Below are 22360 nucleotides of genomic sequence, written 5' to 3' on the forward strand. Positions count from 1 at the left end.
TGGGTTCGAATCCCGTTCTCGCCCTTTCTCCCAAGTTTGACTGGAAAATCAAACTGAGCGTTTAGTCTTTCGGATGAGACGATAAACCAAGGTCCCGTGTGCAGCAGCACACACTTGGCACACTGAAAAAGAACCCATGGCAACGAGAGTGTTGTCCTCTGCCAAATTATGTAAAAATAGATGGGCGCAAGCTGGTTAAAGCATTGGACTTTCAATCTGAGGGTCCCAGGTTCGAATCTCGGTAACAGCACCTGGTGGGTAAAAGGTAGAGATTTTTCTGATCTCATACACAACACACACATGTACCACACACACACATAGTGACATACACACAAGTTCACACACAGGCATATAATAGCACACACACTCCCACTTGCTCATACACACTCACACATACACACACACACACACACATATACACACACACACACACACACATACACACACACAGAACACCCATACAAACATCCTATTCTAGGAGGATATTTATTTCTTACTTCTTAAAAGAGTATGATATATACGTCAAAATACAGTGCAGGGAAAGATGCACAGAAGTTGAAAAATATAAAGATGAAAGAAAATAGATCACTGGCAAACAACTGTACCCAGACCCCACACTACACATAAAAGCACACAAATCCCAACACACACACATACACATACACTGTTAAACACACACATTCACACACACGGAAAAACACATGTACACATATACACACATACATGCACACACACACACACGTTTCTACATGCCTGAACTCCCATAATTCAGACACACACACACACACACACACACACACAAATGTGCAAGTGGAGGGAAACATACATATTTCACAGCTCCTATGATATGCACACAACACACACACTCAAACTGAGAGAGAGAGGTACAACAGACATGTACCCAAGCACACACATGCATTTGGGAAGGCCCAGAGAAACTCTGTTCTATTTTGAAGAAATATGTGCATTGTTTGTTTGGCAATGATACCAGTATCTGTGTTCTTCATTTACTAATGAAGAAGGTGTGTTGTCTAAAGGTCCACGTTTACATAAAAGGAACCTGAAACATAATTGAAATCTGTATGTCTTCTGCATCCCGGAGGATAGTCATCTTCAAACAATGTGATGTTGTCAAGAAACCACATTAACAACAAGGAGTCAATGAAAGACGTATACGAAAAAAATATTAATCATTAATCATTAAAATTTAAAAAAAGAGAAAGGTGGAGTGTTGATGTGTGCGTGTGCATACACACACACACACATACACACACACACACACACACACATACACACGTACATGCGCGCGCGCGCGCACACACACACACACACACACACACATACACACACACACGAGACACATTATTTTTGGTGTGTTAGTGTCACTGTTTGTCATCAAAAACCCGATCGATTGATGTTGACACTTTCGTCTTGACCGGTCTGTTTCGGTAAAAAGACAGCCAGTGACTGTTTTTGTGCAGTGGCATTTGTGCCATAAGAGTTGTCTTACCTTGTACGACTTACAGAGAGGCCGAGATTTGATCCTTGTTATTTTCTGTAGTTCTTATAGAATTTCGTGAAATGTAAGTTATTCGAGTTTTTATCATTCTGTTTGTTTTTGTTGTTGGCAATATTCCTCCTGTAGACGGAATGATTAATGTTCACAACAAGGCGTGGACGTTCACTCCGCCAGTCACACAGACAGTGGAGAGGGGAGGGGAAGAAGTGTGGATGTAATGTTTTATTAAAATTTATAGCATTGTCTTCTTTGTTATGCATGGTGTTGTTGATTTTTTTATATTACGTACAAAGCTTACAGTGCAGCATTTGTTTTTCCCTTGAAGCTCAGCCTATTGCGCTTGGTGATATTTTAAACAAACCAAGACGATACGAGGTGACGAATATGTCTTCTCTTGTCAGTTCATTGTGGTAGATACATTATAGTTTATACCGTATAGTTTGAATCATCTCTATTGCCAATATAGGTATTAATTACCAGGCACAGAGACAATGATGAGATCCAAAGGAAGTGATGTCAATGACCAGTTTTGTTGTTGATCTGTGGATTTGTTACTATTTTCTGCACATTATATATAATATATTTATATTATTATATATAATTATATACATATTTCTTGTCTAGTAACTAGCCTGTACATACTATATTATACAGTTATTAAGGTTATAATCATAGTCTACACCTTTGGTACACATTCAGTGTTGTCTGATACATATGAATTTTAATTATGATATATATTTCTTTTCTTTTTTAGCAACACATCTTCAGCACCAGATTTCTTGCTTGACCTGGCGGCACAGTTCATCATGTCATTCAACCTGTGACCTCTTCCGCCTTCACAGCCGTTGGGAAAGGTTTCCTCCTCCGCCTGGTCTGTCGTTGGGAGACTTCACATGCGGCAGGTAGTACTGGGTTACATGGTACCAGAGGCAAGGGCTGTGCCCCTGACCTGATCCAAACACACAAAACACACATACTAACATCCTATCCTGGAGGATTTTTATTTCTTAATTCTTAAAAGGATATGATATATACATCAAAATACAGTGCAGGGAAATATGCACAGAAGTCGAAAAATAAAAAGATGAAAGAAAATAGGCCACTGGCACACACCAACAGCAGTGTGCTAATGCACACACACAGATGCATGTGTGCGCGCTCATGCACGCACTCACTCACTCACACACACACACACACACACACACACACTCTGAAATTAAATTCTTAACTACATGTGTGATACATGCATGCTTTCAGACATTGTGACCAAATGGCATCCCCTGATCAGCAGGCAATGTCAGAGGTGAAGATCGAGATTGATGTGGCTGAAGAAACCGGACCACTGTGGATGACACAGGATCAATGTTCAGGTCAGTTGCACATTCACCGTTTTTATTTCATGACATTTCTTATCTTGGCCCAGTAGTAACTAGTATGGAACAAACTGCCTTTCTCAATCTCTTATATGGATTCCACAGTACAGTTTAGTTTTTAAAAAGTATAACAAAACACACTCTTCCAATGTTTCATTGTACCTACCATCTTATTGACTCGTTTTCTTCTAGAAGTTATGATGGACATGTGTGTGTACATATGCAGTTTATGTGTTAGTGTGTGCACTCACTCACCTCACACTTGTTTTGTATGGTGTACCTGATGCATACAATATGTTTATATGTATAACTTTTTATTGTAAACTCCACAAACTCCCTGTCTGGGATGTGTGAGCATCAGTCTTCATTATCATTATTACTACTATGGTTCATTATTATTATTGAAATTATCTCTTTTTTTATCACTGTTATCATTATTAAAATTTCAAGTCAATTGACAGTGTACAACATCTTGGTGAGGTCCTAGGAATCAGCCTTGTGTCATCACTCTTGAACCAGAACACAGTGACTGCTATTATAGAGTTAGATGTGTACAAATCCAGTCTTAGACATATTCACCCTCATATCATCGTTCTTGTTGTGTTCAATTCCAGTCTTAGACATATTCACCCTCATATCATCGTTCTTGTTGTGTACAATTCCAGTCTTAGACATATTCACCCTCATATCATCATTCTTGTTGTGTTCAATTCCAGTCTTAGACATATTCACCCTCATATCATCATTCTTGTTGTGTACAATTCCAGTCTTAGACATATTCACTCTCATATCATCGTTCTTGAACCAGCACACAGTGACAGCTATTATAGTGCTAGATGTGTACAATTCCAGTCTTAGACATATTCACTATATCTTTCACTTTCTGTATATTTCATTATTTGTGTGGATGTGTTTTATTTTTGTGGTGTTTTTTGTTTGTTTTGCAATCACTGTCAGTTGGATTGTGACCATTTCAGGTGATTGATTGATTGATTGATGGATTTAATGTTAATCAGTTACTGTTTATTGAGTCTCAAGCATTTGTGATGAGCTTTTTTGGTGATGTGTGTGTGCGTGCGTGCGTGGCATGCGTGCGTGCGTGTGTGAACGGTGGATCTGGGGAATGTGATGGTGATAGAGGAAGAGAGATGTAGTTGACATTTGATGCATAACTGTTGCAGGTAGCACGTGTGAAACACCTGAAAATAATGTGAGCACAGCCACCACACCCTGTGAGACAGACACTCAGAATCCATCAGCTGCTGTCATGAAGTCTGAAACAGACAGACACACAGACAGTGGTCCAGGTATTAAAGCTGAACCAGTTGATCAGGATGCAACAAGTGGTGTGTTTCACCAGTTCCAGTCTGTAGTCAAAAGAGAAGGGGATGTGAACATCAAATGTGAATCCTGTACCTGTGTTCATTTGTCTTCTTCACCAGTGACTCCATGGAATGTGAGGTGTCATTTTCAGTGTGAGAGATCAGAAGTTCAGTTCCAAACTGAATCTATCAGCACAAACATAAACCATGATGTTATCAAGACTGAACCAGTCACAGCAAACATCAGCAGTGATGTCATCAAGAATGAACCAGTCACAGCAAACACCAGCAATGATGTCATCAAGACTGAACCAGTCACAGCAAACACCAGCAGTGATGTCATCAAGACTGGACCAGTCACAGCAAACACCAGCAATGATGTCATCAAGACTGAACGAGTCACAGCAAACACCAGCAATGATGTCATCAAGACTGAACGAGTCACAGCAAACACCAGCAATGATGTCATCAAGACTGAACGAGTCACAGCAAACACCAGCAGTGATGTCATCAAGACTGAACCAGTCACAGCAAACACCAGCAGTGATGTCATCAAGACTGAACCAGTCACAGCAAACACCAGCAGTGATGTGCAGACTGAAGCAGCGACAGACATCATGATGACGGTGAGACCTGATGCAGTCAGATCTGAATCCACCTTCAGGAAGGATGAAGACAACAGACCAGCAGGTGATAACCAGGTGGGTAAAACTTCTGGTTTGGGGTACTTCATATTTTCTACAAGATATGTAATAAACACTTATCACACACACACACACACACACACACACACATATATATATATATATACTTCCTTTTTAAAAATTTTTTTTAATCTATCTTGGGCTGTGGTTTTGTTTCTTTTCCTTCTAAGTTATTCTTCAACCAAGTGCACACAGCTGTTGTAATTTAGAAAGTTTATATAAAAAAAGAGTAGTTTTTCTGACAGTATGTGTTTAAGGTATATAAAAGAGGTAGATAAACTTTAGTAGTCTTAATTTTTTTTTTTTTTTTTTTTTTTTTCTCGTCCATGATTGGAGGAAAATTCGCCGCACTGACCATCTTGCAGGACGAAGAGGTGAACATCGACAGAGAAACAACTGCATTTAACACTGCAGTGACTGAGACTGCCAAAGAAGTTCTGGGCACAAAACGACCAGTGAAGAAGCCCTGGGTCACCCCTGACATCCTCGACCTATGCGATAAACGAAGAGCACTGAAGAACAAGAAAGGCACCCCTGAAGGAACAAACAAATACAGGACCGCCAACAACAAGGTCAAATCCAGCATGAGAAAAGCAAAAGAAAACTGGATAGAACAACAGTGCTCAGAGATTGAAGTCAACCTGCAAAAGAACTCAAAAAGAGCGTACGCAACTGTCAAAAACTTAACAACCAAGCAAGGACGAGTCAGCACCATCCAGGACAAATCAGGGAAATGCCTCATTGAAGAAAAAGACGTCCTACAGCGCTGGACTGAATATTGCTCCGAGTTGTACAACCATGACACCAAAGGTGACACTTCAGTTCTGAACTGTCCCCCATCAACCAACAACGACAGCCAGCCAATTCTTCGGGAAGAAGTAGAGGCAGCAGTGAAGACACTGAAAGCAGGGAAGTCAGCTGGCGTCGACAACATTCCCGCCGAACTGATTCAAGCTGGAGGCGAAGCGGTGATTGATGCCCTCACCACCATCTGTAATAAGATCCTGCAGACGGGAGAGTGGCCAACCACCTGGGCACAATCATTGGTCATCACAATCCCCAAGAAGGGCAATCTACAACAGTGCAAAAACTACCGCACTATCAGCCTAATCAGCCACCCCAGCAAGGTCATGCTAAAGGTCCTTCTCAACCGACTGAAGCCGCAAGCAGAAATGATCATCGCCGAAGAGCAGGCCGGCTTCAGAGCAGGGAGAAGCACAACAGAACAAATCTTCAACCTGCGCTTGCTGTGCGAGAAATATCTCCAGCACCAAAGAGACCTCTACCACGTCTTCATTGACTTCAAGAAGGCGTTCGACAGGGTATGGCAAGCTGCCTTATGGGCCACCATGCACAAATTCAACATCAGTGAAGACATCATCCAAGCCATACAGAACCTATACGAAAGAGCAACCAGTGCAGTCCTCTTCAATGGTAGCACGGGTAACTGGTTTAGAACCACGATCGGAGTCAGACAGGGCTGTCTACTCTCTCCCACTCTCTTCAACCTCTTTCTTGAAAGGATCATGACTGACGCCCTGGAAGATCATGTGGGAACTGTCAGCATTGGAGGCAGAGTCATCACCAACCTGCGCTTTGCTGATGACATTGATGGCCTGGCAGGAGAAGAGAAAGAACTCGAAGAACTCGTGCACAAACTTGACAAGACATCATCAGCCTACGGCATGGAGATCAGTGCCGAGAAGACCAAGGTTATGACCAACAACAGCCAAGGCGTAACGTCCAACTTGCACGTAAACGGTGAAAAACTGGAAGAAGTCTCCTCCTTCAAATACTTGGGTGCCATTGTGTCAGACGAGGGTTCGAAACCAGAGGTCCTGTCCAGAATCGCGCAGACTATGCCGCACTGAGTCGATTGAAGACTATATGGAAGGACAAAAAGATCTCCCTCTCGTCCAAAATCAGACTAATGCGCTCCCTCATCTTCTCAATATTTCTATACGCTTGCGAATCCTGGACCCTCACTGCAGAACTCCAGAGAAGAATCCAGGCCCTGGAAATGAGGTGCTTCCGCAAGATCCTGAACATTACATACAAAGACCACATCACAAATGAGGAAGTGAAAAGAAGAGTCCAAAACGCCATTGGCCCATTCAAAGACCTGCTAACCACAGTGAAGGAACGCAAGCTCCGCTGGTATGGACACGTCACACGATCAGACGGCCTAGCCAAGACCATCCTGCAGGGTACCGTACAAGGAAGGAGGAAGAGAGGCAGACAGAGAAAGCGGTGGGAGGACAACATCAAAGAGTGGACGGGCCTGCCATTTGCCACAACTCAAAGGGCCGCTGAGGACCGAGGCAGGTGGCGCGAGCTGACCAGGCAGTCATCCATGGTGCCCCAACGACCCACCCACGGGTCAAGGGATAGATGATGAGATGATGATGAGTTGTAGAAACTGGAGCCAGCATTCGGAGGACAGCGAATTCGGATGTGCTTCCCATCCATGGCTCCAATACATTGTGGAAAATTCCACTTCTGGAAGAACTTGTCCTGAATTGCTCGCCACTCATCTTCCGTTTCAGGTGTCTGAAACAAGACAAATACATAATGTACATACAATAATTTAACCTTTGGGTTTGCAGAACTTGGATTACCCGGCTTCTGACATTGTGGAACTGACCAGGAGAGTGCACAAGAGCTACAACTGCAGCCCGGCTAGCACTTCGTCGGTATCATGCGCTGACCCTGAGATGCCGGAGAAGAACACAGGCGGGCGCATTACACCTGGTTGCAGCTCATCCACCAGTACAGTTGATCTGACTGGTGATATTACAGCGCCTGAAAGGATGCGCACGGGTGTGAGCTCACCAAGTCTCACACCTCCAGTAAAGAAAGCCAGAGTGGTTTTGGGCAGGAAGGGATCTGATCCTGCCAGCAATGATCCCTTGACCTCGAGCCTACTTGAAGACACCAGGGATTTAATCCAAACCATGAAGGAGGCGAAGAGAGCCAAAGAAGATGACAAAGATGCAGACTATCATTTTTTTATGAGCCTTCTAGGTGATGTGCGGAAAATAAAAAAGGAAATGAGCCGACTCCAAGTGAAAAGAGAATTACAAATGATAGTCTGGGATGCCCTCACGCAGGAAATGAATCATTAATTTCAGTTTTTCTCTTTCATCATTTTACTTTTTAGTGTTATGTTTCTTTTTGATCTTGTTCTAGTCAACAGTCTATCACTGATTTGGTGTGTGTGTGTGTATGTGTGTGTGTGTGTATGTGTGTGCGTGTGTGTATGTGTGTGTGTGTGCATGCGTGCGTGCGTGCGCACGTGTGTGTGGCACCTGCGTAAGCCACATACCTGTCTGTATAAGTCAGTTGATTGACAATTTCATCAAAATTTAAATCATGTGATTTCAGTGTCTAAGTGATTTATGTTTATCCATCATCTTTTTTCTTGCTCTAGTCACATAATATTTTTTGTTACAGTGACATAAAGTTTTGCTTTTCCTTTGTACAATAACTGTGCTAAAAAGGGTGAAAAAATGTAATAATGAATAACAGGTGCATGAACATTCTTTTATTATAATATGTTTGTGACCCAAACCCAAATCCTGACTTTTTTTTTGCCAGTCATTGTTTTACGAGTCAAAAATTGTAGCACATCTGAATTAATGAACAAGCTTTTTTGCCTATGTTCTTTGTTCTTAAATCTAGTCATATAGTAGTACCCTCCATTACATAACTTTATATCCTCCCATTACAGTACCCCTCCTGCTGTGACATTTCCCTTCTGTGTTAGAATTACAATTGCTCAGTTTGTAAGGCCCGTCCATTATAAGACCTCATAGTAATATTGAGTAAATTTTAAGGCCTGACACCGGAATACAATTTTTGTTTTAGAAATGTAATACAATAGATAATAGGGAGTTGATAGCCTGTATACAATTACAAAGAAGAATATGAATAGGGAGTTGATAGCCTGTATACAAAGAAGAATATGAATAGGGAGTTGATAGCCTGTATACAAAGAAGAATATGAATAGGGAGTTGATAGCCTGTATACAAAGAAGAATATGTCACTGACACTGACAGTGAAGAGGTAGGTTGGGTACATATGAGAAAAAAATTTTTTTTTAGTGCCTTTGGATTTAATGTGTTAAATGTGTGGACACTGGGGACAAAAGCATGCATGAATTTACAAGAAGATAGACATGTTTGCCACTCGGCAACAAGCTTGTTGTCCTGTTATGGTTTTTTTTTTTTTATAATTTTTTTTATGCCGTATGTCTTCATGTTGTATCTTTTATTTTTAATCATTTTTGCTTCTCTGTTATTTGTCTTTGGAAGTAATATTAATTGTTGGTTCAGACTGTTCAGTTTACTGAACATGGAAGAAAATACTTACATCCCCAAACTTATTGTGTTTACAAAAAAAAAAAAAGATGAGATACAGAGGTGTGTCAAGAGCTCAGTATGCTGGTAATAGGTGAAAGATGGATTAAGCAAATATTTAAACTTACTGAGAATGTTGTGCTATGCATGGATTTTTTTTTTTTTTTTTTTTTTTTTGTCATGTTCATGTTGTATTTCAAAATTTTTATTTGCTATTTAAGTTAAAATGACAGCAAAATTTAAGTTGCAAAGCTCTGCTTTTATAATAAATGATTTGATTATAATAATAACTGATTTGATGTGTGATTGTGCTTTGTATTCTGATTTTCTGTGACTGACAAAGTTTATACTTATTAACTGATATCCCCGAAAACAGCAGATAGCTGTTTAGCAGTACATGACGGGATATTGAAAGACATTCATACATGTAATACTTTGAAATTGTAGGTTGTACATTTCTTCCCAACTGTTTTAACTGTTTGGTTGGTCTGAAATGTAGTTTTATTGACAACAGTCAAAAGAAACTGTTTTAAAAAAAAGAGTTAAACTGACTGTTTAAAAGTACATGTTTAGTTAGGTTTAATACCCAACAAGACACAGGGTAAAAACACATAGGGGTTTTGGTTTAAAATGAGAATGGGTAGTTTACTCAAATTTCATTGGAAAATTAAGCTAAATAATATTTGCAACAAAACGTTCAAATTTTGAATCATCATGAGATTATTTCACAGGCAAATAATTATGCCAGGGGGACAAATCAGATTATATAAAACTTACCGTTAGGTACTTGTCCTTCAAGACTTCATAGATAGCTTCACACGTGTCTGGAATAAGGTATGCCAGAGTTGCCACAGGGATGCGGAACAGAAAGAACATTGATGCGTATGTGCCACCTGTAATAAGCAGATGACATTGTTGCTCAATTAACATGCTGAATATATTGCATACGAGTATGGTGTACGGCGCTAAGTGTAAGTAAGTCCAAAGTGTGGCAGATGCCATAAGATAAGATGTCGATGAGATAAAATGTGGCAGATGCCATAAAATGAGATAAGATACAGTTGCATTCCTCTCAACAGCTCGAGACTGATATTGCCTCAAAATAAAAAAAAGTATCACACTGAAAGTTGAACAAGGTCAGGTAAACATTTTTGTATGGGATCTTCAGTGTCTTACGATAAATACCATGTTAAAAAAAAAATTTTGCTAGTTACAGGCCAATCTCTCTCTTCTCTCTCTCTCTCTCTCACACACACACACACACAAATACACACATAGACATAGACATGTCTATATGTGTGCAGCATGCAAACATGCACTGTGTATGCAGGCACACATGCACATAAACTGAACAATTTTAACTATTTCAAGATGCAGGTTAGCAATTGCCGACACAATTTTTGACTATGAAACCTACTTTATTGTAATATTTAATACATCTTTCAAGCAATATGTATTGACTTGTAAAAGTTGTATGCTAAGATTTGAGGTGGCTACAGGAGCTGATAGCCTGTATCTTCTTCCTCTTATTCCTCTTGATTCCGTGGGGAACATAGGGCCGCAACAACACTCCTCCAACGCACCCGGCTCTGGCTGGTCCTCTTCAGTTCGGCCCACGTCATTCCGGCCGCCCTTGTCTCTGCCTCAATGCTTCTCCGCCAGGTCTGCTTCGGACGGCCAACTTTCCTTTTCCCCTGTGGGTTCCAATCAAGAGCCTGTCTTGTGATGTTTGTTGCAGGCTTGCGTAGTGTATGGCCTATCCATCCCCATTTCCGTTTTTTGATTTCCGTCTCCAGTGGGGCCTGTTTTGTCATGTTCCAAAGTTCTTCATTGGAGACAACCTCTGGCCATCTGATGTTCAGGATGTTTCTTAGACATCTGTTGGTGAATGTCTGAAGCTTGTGGGTGCTGGTCTTTGTCACTCTCCACGTCTCTGAGCCATAGAGTAGAACCGACTTCACGTTGGTGTTAAAAATCCGGATCTTGTTGCGGATTGAGAGGGCTGTCGATCTCCAGATTGGTCGAAGGGTGTTGAAGGCGTGTCTTGCTTTGTTGATACGGCTCTTGATGTCTTCGTCCGTCCCCCCGTCTTTGCTGACAACACTGCCTAAGTAGACAAACTTGTCAACCTCCTTGATGTTCTCTTGGTGTAGTTGCACTGGATCTTGCTTCTTGTTGTTGACCCTCATGACCTCTGTTTTCCCAATGTTGATTTGGAGTCCAGTCTTCTCAGCTTCTTCTGCCACACGACATAGTTTCTCCTGCGCATCTTGCTGCCTGTGGGAGAGAAGACTTATGTCATCTGCGAAGTCTAGGTCCTCCAGCTGTTTAGTGAAAGTCCACTGGATGCCTGTCCTCCGATCTGCTGTAGACTGCCTCATGACCCAGTCAACCACCATCAGGAAAATGGTCGGTGAGAGCAAACAACCCTGACGGACGCCGGTTTGCACACTGAAAGGTTCCGTCAGTTTCCCGTCGTGGATCACTTGACAGGTGGCGTCTTCGTACATTTGCTGGATGATGGTTACAAACTTTGGTGGAAATCCATAGTGGTACATCAGTCTCCAGATGACATCTCGGTCGACACTGTCAAAAGCTTTTTGAAAGTCGACAAAGACTGTGTACAGGGGGGTCTGCCACTCCAGGGACTGCTCGATGATGATGCGCATGGTTGCGATGTGATCCGTGCACGAGCGATCTTGTCGGAAGCCTGCTTGTTCGTCCCGAAGTGTCTTGTCCAAAGCGTTCTTCAGTCTCTCAAGAATGATTCTGCTCAGTACCTTGCCCGGAATAGACAACAGCATGATTCCCCGCCAGCTGTTGCAGGATGAAAGGTCCCCTTTCTTTGGCAGCTTTACAAGATGTCCTCTTTTCCAGTCTTTTGGCACTCGCTCCTGTTCCCAGATCTTGCAAAGGAGAGGGTGCAGCATCTCAGTTGAAGTCTGGATGTCGGCCTTCAGAGCTTCAGGTGGAATTCCATCTGGGCCGGCTGCCTTTCCTGACTTGAGGGACTTGATGGCCTTGACGATCTCGGTCTTGCTGGGAGGGTTGGTGTTGATGTCGAGGAGCTTGGTAGGTGGCGGGATGTCTGGTGGGGCGGGTGGTGCTGGTCGGTTGAGCGTTTCTTTGAAATGCTCCGCCCATCTTGTTCTCTGCTGTTCTTCACCAAGGATGGTGTTTCCGTCTTTGTCCTTGACGGGCCGGCTTGGGTTGCTGTTTTTCCCGGAGAGTGTCCTGGTGATCTCATACAGGCGCTTCATGTTCCGCTGACCTGCTGCACTCTCAGCTTCTGCTGTCAGTTCCTCGATGTAGGTTCTTTTATCTTTTCTCGCACTTCGCTTTACTTGTCGGTTCGTCTCCCAGTACTGTGCTTGTAGCTCATGTCTCTCGGCTTGATCTTGCGTGCAGTTGATCTGGTCTTTCAAATGCTTCCTCTCAGTGATGAGTGTCCAGGTGTCTGTTGATAGCCACTCTTTGTGCTTCCTCGTTTTCTTGCCCAGGACTGTTTTGCAAGTTGTTGTCCAGGTCTCTCGAAGGCTGTGCCAATGTTCTTCTATTGAGTCTTCTGGGAGTTGGGAAAGAACACTGAACTTGTTCCTCAATTCAATCTTGAACTCTTCTGCTTTGAGTTTCTCCTTCAAGCTGTGCACGTTGTACTTGTGCGATGGTCTTGCAGCCTGGTCGTTGTAGGCCTTCAGCTTGGTTTTGAGTGCTGCCACAACCAGGTGGTGATCCGATGCTGCGTCTGCGCCGCGCTTTACCCTGACGTCGTGCAGGCTTCGTCTCCACTTACGACCGATGGTGATGTGGTCGATCTGGTTCTCGGTCTTGCCGTCAGGGGAAACCCACGTGGTCTTATGGATGGTCTTGTGGGGAAACAAGGTGCCTCCAATGACCAGGTCATTGAAGGTGCAGAACTCCATGAAAAGTTCTCCATTCTCATTCTGTACTCCAGTGCCGTGTCTGCCCATGATGAGCTCTCTGTTTGTGTTGTCGGCGCCTACCTTGGCATTCAGGTCTCCCATGAGGATCTTCATATCTCTTTTGGGTGTCTTGTCTATGACTGCTTGGACTTGTTGGTAAAAATCATCCTTCTCTTCGATGACTGCCACGTTGGTAGGGGCGTAGCACTGAATGATGGTAACTTTCCTGCCCTTTGAATTGAAGCGTGCCGTGAGGATCCTTGGTGACATAGGCTCCCAGGACAGCAGTGCTCATGTTGCTTCGGGTGTCATCAGCAACGCTACTCCGTGGGTGTGGGGTTGGCCTTCTTCCTGTCCAGAGTGGATGATGGTGTCTCCACTCACTAGTTGCGTTCTTCCTGATCCTGTCCATCTTGTCTCACATAGGCCTAGAATCTTCAAGTTGTACCTTTGCATCTCACGACAGACTTGAGCTGTTTTGCCTGTCTCGTATAGGGTTCTGATGTTCCAGGTCCCTATCCTGGTTTGGGCCTTGGTCGTCAGAAGAGTTGTCGGCGCACTGGCTTCCCAAGGGCTTTCACCAGCTCGCGTCATGGGCTCTACCAGAGAGTACCCCTCCTGGACCAAGCAGTTCTCAGAGTTTGTTGTTGCAGTTTCTGTAATAGCCTGTGATAGCCTGTATAAGAAGAAGAAATTAGAAGAAATCGGTCCTTGTTAAAATTTCCTTCTTTTTTTTAAAGTTGCGGAAAATACACAACCTCCAACATAAGATATTGACCAGTTTGAAAGACAAAAATTGAAAATATATAGCATACCTTGGGCTAGAAATCTCAAAGTAACAGCAAGGCGCTCTTCAGGTGCAATGCTAACTTTGTAGTTGGTGTCTTGTTTCTGGATGGAAGGGCCAACCAGGTGGAGCAGTTCATCGAATGTTGGGCCACTCATGCGCAAGAACTTGTATAAATATTTTGGATCCTGGAATAAATTTTTAAAAAAATAAATAAATAAAACTGACAGTGCATTACAAAAAAAAATTAAAGAGTTCTTGAAATGTCATTGAATGGTGGATGCTCTGCCATGTAGCTTAAATATTACATGCAAGCAAATAATTATAAATGAAATTCCAGGCAAAACAGTACCTCAATCATAGAGGCAAAAAACAAAACAAAGTATGATTTGCATAATCTTGGCCTGAGTTTAAGAAAAAGTGCAATTACTGACATTATAAAGCAGGTTTTCTTATTTGGAGACTCACCAAAGTTACAATGTTCATCCCCCATCCCCCACCACCCCCTAAAAAAAGTAGTAACAAGCATTCAACAGGATTATTTTCTGTTGTCAATGTTTTCAGTTCACACTGTACTACTTTTCTTCTTCCTTATTTAGTTATTACACAACATAATAAAGTAACTACAGGCAGGTAACACTTTCTCTCTCTCTGTGTTTCAAACACACACAAGCATACACGCACGCACACACATACACACAAACACATACACTCTCTTTGTCTCAGACTCGCACACGCAGACTTACACATGCACAGACTTAATCTTTTGTTAAATACAGTGATAAGTGACAACTGCATAGAACTTCTATTAGTATTAATTGATATAAAATTCTACCTTGATATCACAATCATTAGGCCTAAAAATGGCTTGGAAGCACGGTATATTACATGGAGAGAAAAGATAAAATAGCAATGAATCTGAGAGATGCTAAAGTGCTAATACTGTTCTGCTGCCCCCTGTTAATTTGAATCAGCGAAATTCCTTGTAGCAACTTTGTTTCCGTCAAACTTGCTAGGAAAAAAACACGTGCTTACCTGTTCTGCCAGTTCTTGTACTAGCGAATGGTAGGCGCCGAATTCATGGCGTTGAAGAACGTAGGGCATTGTTGCTTTTCTCCTCCTCTTGCTCATCTCCTTCTCTCGCTGCTGTACGCACTCTAAAAGCCCATGCACCAGCACAATCCCAGCAAAATCTTCTGCATCGCTAAAATCACTATCAGAGGCAGCCATTTTGTTTAGTAACCGAGTAAGTGACGTCTTCTACACAAGTATGCATATCATTAACTGGCGGTTAAGAACCACAACTTGAGTTGGAGAATACAAGTGTTGCAACACTAGTTGGAACATACTCGGTTAATACGCAAATTGTTGTAGAACAACATGTGGCCCAAGAAAGTGTTGGCTTGGTTAAGAACGGGCTTTACAGTGTCCTTTTTATTCCAGTGCTGTAATTCATGTGTTCAAATCAGTGGGTATTATATATGTGTGAGTCTTGAAGGCCTTGCCTCAATTTTGTGTGTGTTGGAACAGCACATTGTGTGCCTTGGAAAAGCACATTGTGTATTGGTTGTGTTTGTATTACTCAATTTACTGTTAACAGTGGTTATCAAAACTGATTTTTCATTTCAGAAACTAGTGAAACTTCATTCCTCAGTCATTGACAAAACAACACCTCAGCTGTCAGTGTCTGGAGCGAACAGAACTCCTCTACACAAGTCTGCCAACACTTCTGGGTCACTGCTGTCCCTGAACAGAAGTCATGTGTGTCAGCGATGTTCTGCTGCCTTTGTTCTATTCAACAGTTTAAAACTACATCTGATGCATGTTCATGGTGAGAAACTGCATGCTGTGTTACCTGTGCCCTCCACACCTAGTAGTTGTGATGCTGGTAACTACAGCAAAATGAATGTGGAAAAGGTTGCTGACCTTGACAAGAGAAACATTGTGCAGAGAAAAAACAACAAATTTGATGATAACACTGACAAGGAAAGTGAGGAGAAAAAGAGCAGGCGCCATGTGTGTGACATCTGCAGTAAGGCTTTTACAAAGGCTGGTACCTTGAAGACACACAAGTTGATTCATACTGGTCATAAACAGTTTGTGTGTGACGTGTGCAGTAAGGCTTTTACTGAGGCTGGTACCTTGAAGAGACACAAGTTGATTCATACTGGTCATAAACAGTTTGTGTGTGATGTGTGCAGTAAGGGTTTTAATCGGGCTGGTATCTTCAAGATACACAAGTTGATTCATACTGGTCATAAACAGTTTGCGTGTGACGTGTGCAGTAAGGCTTTTACTCAGGCTGGTCACTTGAAGACACACAAGTGGATTCATACTGGTCATAAACAGTTTGTGTGTGATGTGTGCAGTAAGGCTTTTACTCTGGCTGGTAACTTGAAGACACACAAGTTCATTCATACTGGTCATAAACAGTTTGTATGTGATGTGTGTAGTAAGGCTTTTACTCATGCTTGTACCTTGAAGAGACACAAGTTGATTCATACTGGTCATAAACAGTTTGTGTGTGATGTGTGCAGTAAGGCTTTTACTCAGGCTGGTAACTTGAAAACACACAAGTTGATTCATGCTGGTCATAAACAGTTCGTATGTGACATGTGTAGTAAGGCTTTTACTCATGCTTGTACCTTGAAGAGACACAAGTTGATTCATACTGGTCATAAACAGTTTATGTGTGATGTGTGCAGTAAAGCTTTTACTCTGGCTGATCACTTGAAGAGACACAAGTGGATTCATACTGGTCATAAACAGTTTGTTTGTGACATGTGCAGAAAGGCATTTACTCAGGTTGGTGACTTGAAGAGACACAAGTTGATTCATACTGGTCATAAACAGTTTGTGTGTGACATGTGCAGAAAGGCATTTACTCGGGTCGGTAACTTGAAGAGACACAAGTTGATTCATGCTGGTCATAAACAGTTTGTGTGTGACATCTGCAGTAAGGCTTTTACTGAGGCTGGTAACTTGAAGAGACACAAGTTGATTCATGCTGGTCATAAACAGTTTGTGTGTGACATCTGCAGTAAGGCTTTTACTGAGGCTGGTAACTTGAAAACACACAAGTTGATTCATACTGGTCATAAACAATTTGTATGTGAAGTGTGCAGTAAAGCTTTTTCTCAGGCTGGTCACTTGAAGACACACAAGTTGATTCATACTGGTTATAAACAGTTCGTATGTGACGTGTGTAGTAAGGCTTTTACTCTTGCTTGTTGCTTGAAGAAACACAAGTTGATTCATACTGGTCATAAACAGTTTGTGTGTGACGTGTGCAGTAAGGCTTTTACTGCGGCTAGTAACTTGAAGACACACAAGTTGATTCATACTGGTCATAAACAGTTTGTATGTGACGTGTGTAGTAAGGCTTTTACTCATGCTTGTACCTTGAAGAGACACAAGTTGATTCATACTGGTCATAAACAGTTTGTGTGTTAAGTGTGCAGTAAGGCTTTTAATCATGCTTGTAACTTGAAACACAAGTTGATTCATACTGGTCATAAACAGTTTGTGTGTGACGTGTGCAGTAAGGCTTTTACTCAGGCTGGTACCTTGAAGAAACACAAGTTGATTCATACTGGTCGTAAACAGTTGGTATGTGACATGTGCAGTAAGGCTTTTACTCATGCTTGTACCTTGAAGAGACACAAGTTGATTCATACTGGTCATAAACAGTTTGTGCGTTAAGTGTGCAGTAAGGCTTTTACTCATGCTTGTACCTTGAAGAAACACAAGTTGATTCATACTGGTCATAAACAGTTTGTGTGTTAAGTGTGCAGTAAGGCTTTTAATCAGGCTTGTACCTTGAAGAGACACAAGTTGATTCATACTGGTCAAAAACAGTTTGTGTGCAACGTGTGCGGTAAGGCTTTTAATCCAAGACACACAGGAGAATCCACACAGGGGAAAAACCTTACAGGTGACCACACTGTGATGCTAGTTTTAATCATTCAAGTCGCTTAACAGACTAACATCAGGTCAGTCCATGCAGGTGACATACCCTATGTCTGTGATGTCTGTGGGGCAGCATTCTCTGAGACTGGTCACTGAAAAGGACACAAGAGAACCCACACAGGAGAGAAACTTCACGTGTGCACAGACTGTGGAAAAGGTTTCTCTGAATCCAGTGATCTGAAGTGACATCAGTTGACCCACACAGGAGAGAAACCTCACACCTGTCCACACAGTGTGCACACATGTATCTTTCTCTCCATCTCTTGATGAGAACCAATGCTGAACTGATGGGTTAACTCCATGCACTTGTGTAAATAATGTGATATAAATTGTGATGCACTGTGGTTGGATGGATGGTCAATGATGCATATATTTAAGGTGATTGTTTTCTTCACATGATTTATTTGCATGATCATATTTCTGATTTGTAATTCTTTGAGCAATGTCATTTTTTCCCCATTGTCATTGTTGTTCTTGATTGTCTCCTGTTTTTTTTTGTTTTTTGTTTTTTTGTTTTTTTAATGTTTTTTCTTCATTTCCTTTGTGTTGTTTCCTCATGTGTTGTAAATATTATAAAAGAATCAAAGAAAGGAACCAAGAAAAAGAAAAAAAGAAACCAGATGACCTAGAAAGTAGATCCAAGTGGAACAGTCACATTTTTCACGGATGTAAGAGGAGACTTCTTGAGGACCGTGAGGGTATTGTTCAGGATTCATAAACGACAAGTTAATGTTATCAAACGAGGTGCAGTTTGATTGGGTTCACCATTTTGATCGGAAAACATGACTCCCCAATTATCACCAGATACTGTTGTTGATTTTATGAGAATCAAATCAGTGTTCTCAAAGAAAAGGAAATTGAAAGGAAATGATGTGAAGGACTTTTCGTTTTGAGTGTGTGAAGTAAGAAGAAAGTTGTCACCATATTCAATAAATGCTCGTAGCAATGGACAGAGGTGCTTGATAGTGTTTGAACATCTTGTTATTGATGGGAAGAAATTCTGTCTGGATCAAAATGATAAGTTTAAAAGAATCTGTGTGAAAACCTGATGTCAACACAGCAAAATGGTTCACTGCACAACTTTACACGGCACAACGGTACGTTCCATCACTGGACAACTTTACACTGCACAACAGTACACTTCAACACTGTACAACTTTACACTGCACAACAGTACACTTCAACACTGTACAACTTTACACTGCACAGTGGTATGTTCCACCACTGTACAACTTTACACTGCACAATGGTACATTCCATCACTGGACAACTTTACACCGCACAACAGTACACTTCAACACTGTACAACTTTACACTGCACAACAGTACACTTCAACACTATACAACTTTACACTGCACAGTGGTATGTTCCACCACTGTACAACTTTACACTGCACAATGGTACATTCCATCACTGGACAACTTTACACTGCACAACAGTACACTTCAACACTATACAACTTTACACTGCACAATGGTACATTCCATCACTGGACAACTTTACACTTCAACAGTGGACAATGGTAACACTGCAGAACAGTACACCGAACAGATGTACATGGCACCAATCAGCAGTACACTGCACAAAGGTACACTACATAATGCTACACTGCTCAACAGTACACTCAGTGGTACACTGTAAAATACTACAATGGTACACTGATCAATGAAACACTGAATAATGCGACAATGGTACACTGCTCAATAGTACACTCAATATCACACTGCAAAATACTACAATGGTACACTGATCAATGAAACACTGAATAATGCGACAATGGTACACTGTTCAACATTACACAACACAATGTACAGTTGTACACTGCTCAGTAGTACACTACACCGTGGTACATTGCTCAATACGACAGTGCATAATGGTACACTGCTCAATAGTACAGTGCATAATGGTACACTGCTCAGTAGTACACTGCAAAGCAGTACATTGCATTTGTAATACAGCACAATGGTACACATTGTTTTTTCTCTCTTACATTAATGGTGTATTCTTTTTAGTGCCCAGGACATGTGAGGGGGAGGTTGGCAATTTTATTTTATTTATTTTTTTATGCCAGTTATTCTGGATGATGTGTTTTGTATTATTGTTATGTATTATTAATATTATGTTGAGGTTCAGGTTCTTTTATTTTTTCCTCTGCAGAAAAATTGACAGAATGGTCAACGTCAGAGGCATGTCCTATGTGAGCTTTATGTAAGTGAATATGACTTGACTTGTGCCTGATTTTCTTTTCCAACATTTTTTTTTTTTTTAATACCCATTTTAGTGGGATCAGTATGTAGTTTTTCAGTCCTGATATGGCCCTGTGTAGTCGGCTGGACAATAACTGTGTAAGCAACAAAAGATTAGAAATATTTGATTCCGATGGCAGTTGCTAGATGACAGTGGCAACTCACAAAGTTTATTCAACTGTAGTTTGGAAAATGAATACGAATGAAAATTATATCACAGTGTTTCATAAAGGAGTTGGGGAATGAGGAGTGGGGACTGGGGGGTATGCCAATGATTCAGTGGTAACATTGTGTCTGTGACTATGTATTGTAAAAATGCTCATACATTTTATGCCATTGGAATGCCTTCTTTCTCTCAGTCACTGTCACTTTCTCTATGTCTCTTTTTCTCTGTGTGTGCATAGGAGTCTGTCTCTATCTCTCTGTATCTCTCTCAGTATGTCTCTCGTTCTCTCTCACTCTCTCTTTCTTTATATATGTAAGCACCAACACTAAAACTTACTGAAATGCCATGGGTTATCATTTTCATACGCATGTGTGTTGGTACGCATGTACTTATTTCCAGTATGGATACATACAGATCAGTGTATGGATTGATGTATTCATATTTGTTCTGTTTTGTTAATTGAAAAAGAATATATAAAAGAAAATCAAAAATCATTTTTGAACATTGTTGTTTATGGATGAATATGTGTGTGTGTGTGCTTGCGAGTATATGTGTGTGTGTGTGTGCGTGTAATATTAATTCCAAGCATGCTTTTCCTCAGTGATTTCTTGCCATGTTAGTATTGCCTAAACAAGTAATGGCATTGCCATATGCTATAATTTGTGTGTGTGTGTGTGTGTGTGTGTGTGTGAGTGTGTGTGTGTGAGTGTGTGTGTGTAACATTCATTCTGAGCATACTTTCCATCAGCGTTTTCTTGCCACACACAGTTATCCACACAAGTCACAGTATTGCCATATACATTATTACAGATCTGCACAAGTCACAGTCTTACATGCTTTGTTATCATATCAACACAAGTCATGGTTTTGCCATACATACTGTTGTCTACAAAAGTCAGTCTTGCCATATGCACTGTTATCTGCACAAGTCACAGTATTGCTGTACGCATTGTTACGTACACAAGTCACAGTATTGCTGTACGCATTGTTATGTACACAAGTCACAGTATTGCTGTACGCATTGTTATGTACACAAGTCACAGTATTGCTGTACGCATTATGTACACAAGTCACAGTATTGCTGTACGCATTGTTATTTACACAAGTCACAGTGTTTCTGTACGCATTGTTATCTACACAAGTCACAGTATTGCTGTACACATTGTTATGTACACAAGTCACAGTATTGCTGTACATATTGTTAGTTACACAAGTCACAGTATTGCTGTACGCATTGTTATGTACACAAGTCACAGTATTGCTGTACGCATTGTTATGTACACAAGTCACAGTATTGCTGTACACATTGTTATTTACACAAGTCACAGTGTTTCTGTACGCATTGTTATCTACACAAGTCACAGTGTTGCTGTACGCATTGTTATGTACACAAGTCACAGTATTGCTATATGCATTGTTATGTACACAAGTCACAGTGTTGCTGTGCGCATTGTTATGTACACAAGTCACAGTATTGCTGTACGCATTATTATGTACACAAGTCATGGTCAAAGCAATCACTGACATTTCTTTCTTTTTTTTAACCATGTCCCATTCATGATATTTGGGAAAGAATTTTTGTTCTAAGATATATTCACATGCAATACATAGATAGTCTGCACTTTTTTGCATGTCATGTACGCTCATGTATCTGTGTGGGCTATTGTTTAAAAAGCATCACCTCCCTTGTATCATTGTACTCTCAAAAACATTAGTACTGGTTCATCAGGAAAAAACCAGAACAATCAACACTTGAAGTTAGCAGTTGTTAATCAGTTTAGAAAAATATTCATGATTTGCTTTCAATAATAAGAAGAATAGATCATTTATTATAATCATTCTGTGAGAACATGAGAGTAGTGTTTATTTACTTTCTTTCTTCTTCTTCTTCTTTTCATTGGGAAAAATCTCAATTTTTTGTTCAGTCACCAACAGATTTCATAATTTGGAACACCAGACATAGCCCACATGGCTGAAAAGGGGTATGTAGT

At 41.1% G+C, this 22360-nt stretch overlaps 1 protein-coding gene and 1 long non-coding RNA gene across 2 annotated transcripts; both read left to right on the top strand.

Moving 5' to 3' along the window:
* The first annotated feature begins 1519 nt into the window (after positions 1–1519).
* LOC143277242 (uncharacterized) lies at positions 1520–4388 on the top strand. Its single transcript, XR_013053704.1, has 4 exons — positions 1520–1583; positions 2274–2421; positions 2777–2889; positions 4074–4388. It is a non-coding gene; the product is annotated as an uncharacterized LOC143277242 (long non-coding RNA).
* A 298-nt stretch (positions 4389–4686) lies between these two features.
* LOC143277216 (uncharacterized) lies at positions 4687–20843 on the top strand. The gene is given in 2 exon segments (XM_076582003.1): positions 4687–4915; positions 15617–20843. Coding segments are annotated over 2 exon segments (2157 nt in total). The 5' UTR covers positions 4687–4831; the 3' UTR covers positions 17690–20843.
* Positions 20844–22360: the final 1517 nt, after the last annotated feature.

This window comes from Babylonia areolata, chromosome 33 (assembly GCF_041734735.1).
Source record: "Babylonia areolata isolate BAREFJ2019XMU chromosome 33, ASM4173473v1, whole genome shotgun sequence".
NCBI lineage: Eukaryota > Metazoa > Mollusca > Gastropoda > Neogastropoda > Buccinidae > Babylonia > Babylonia areolata.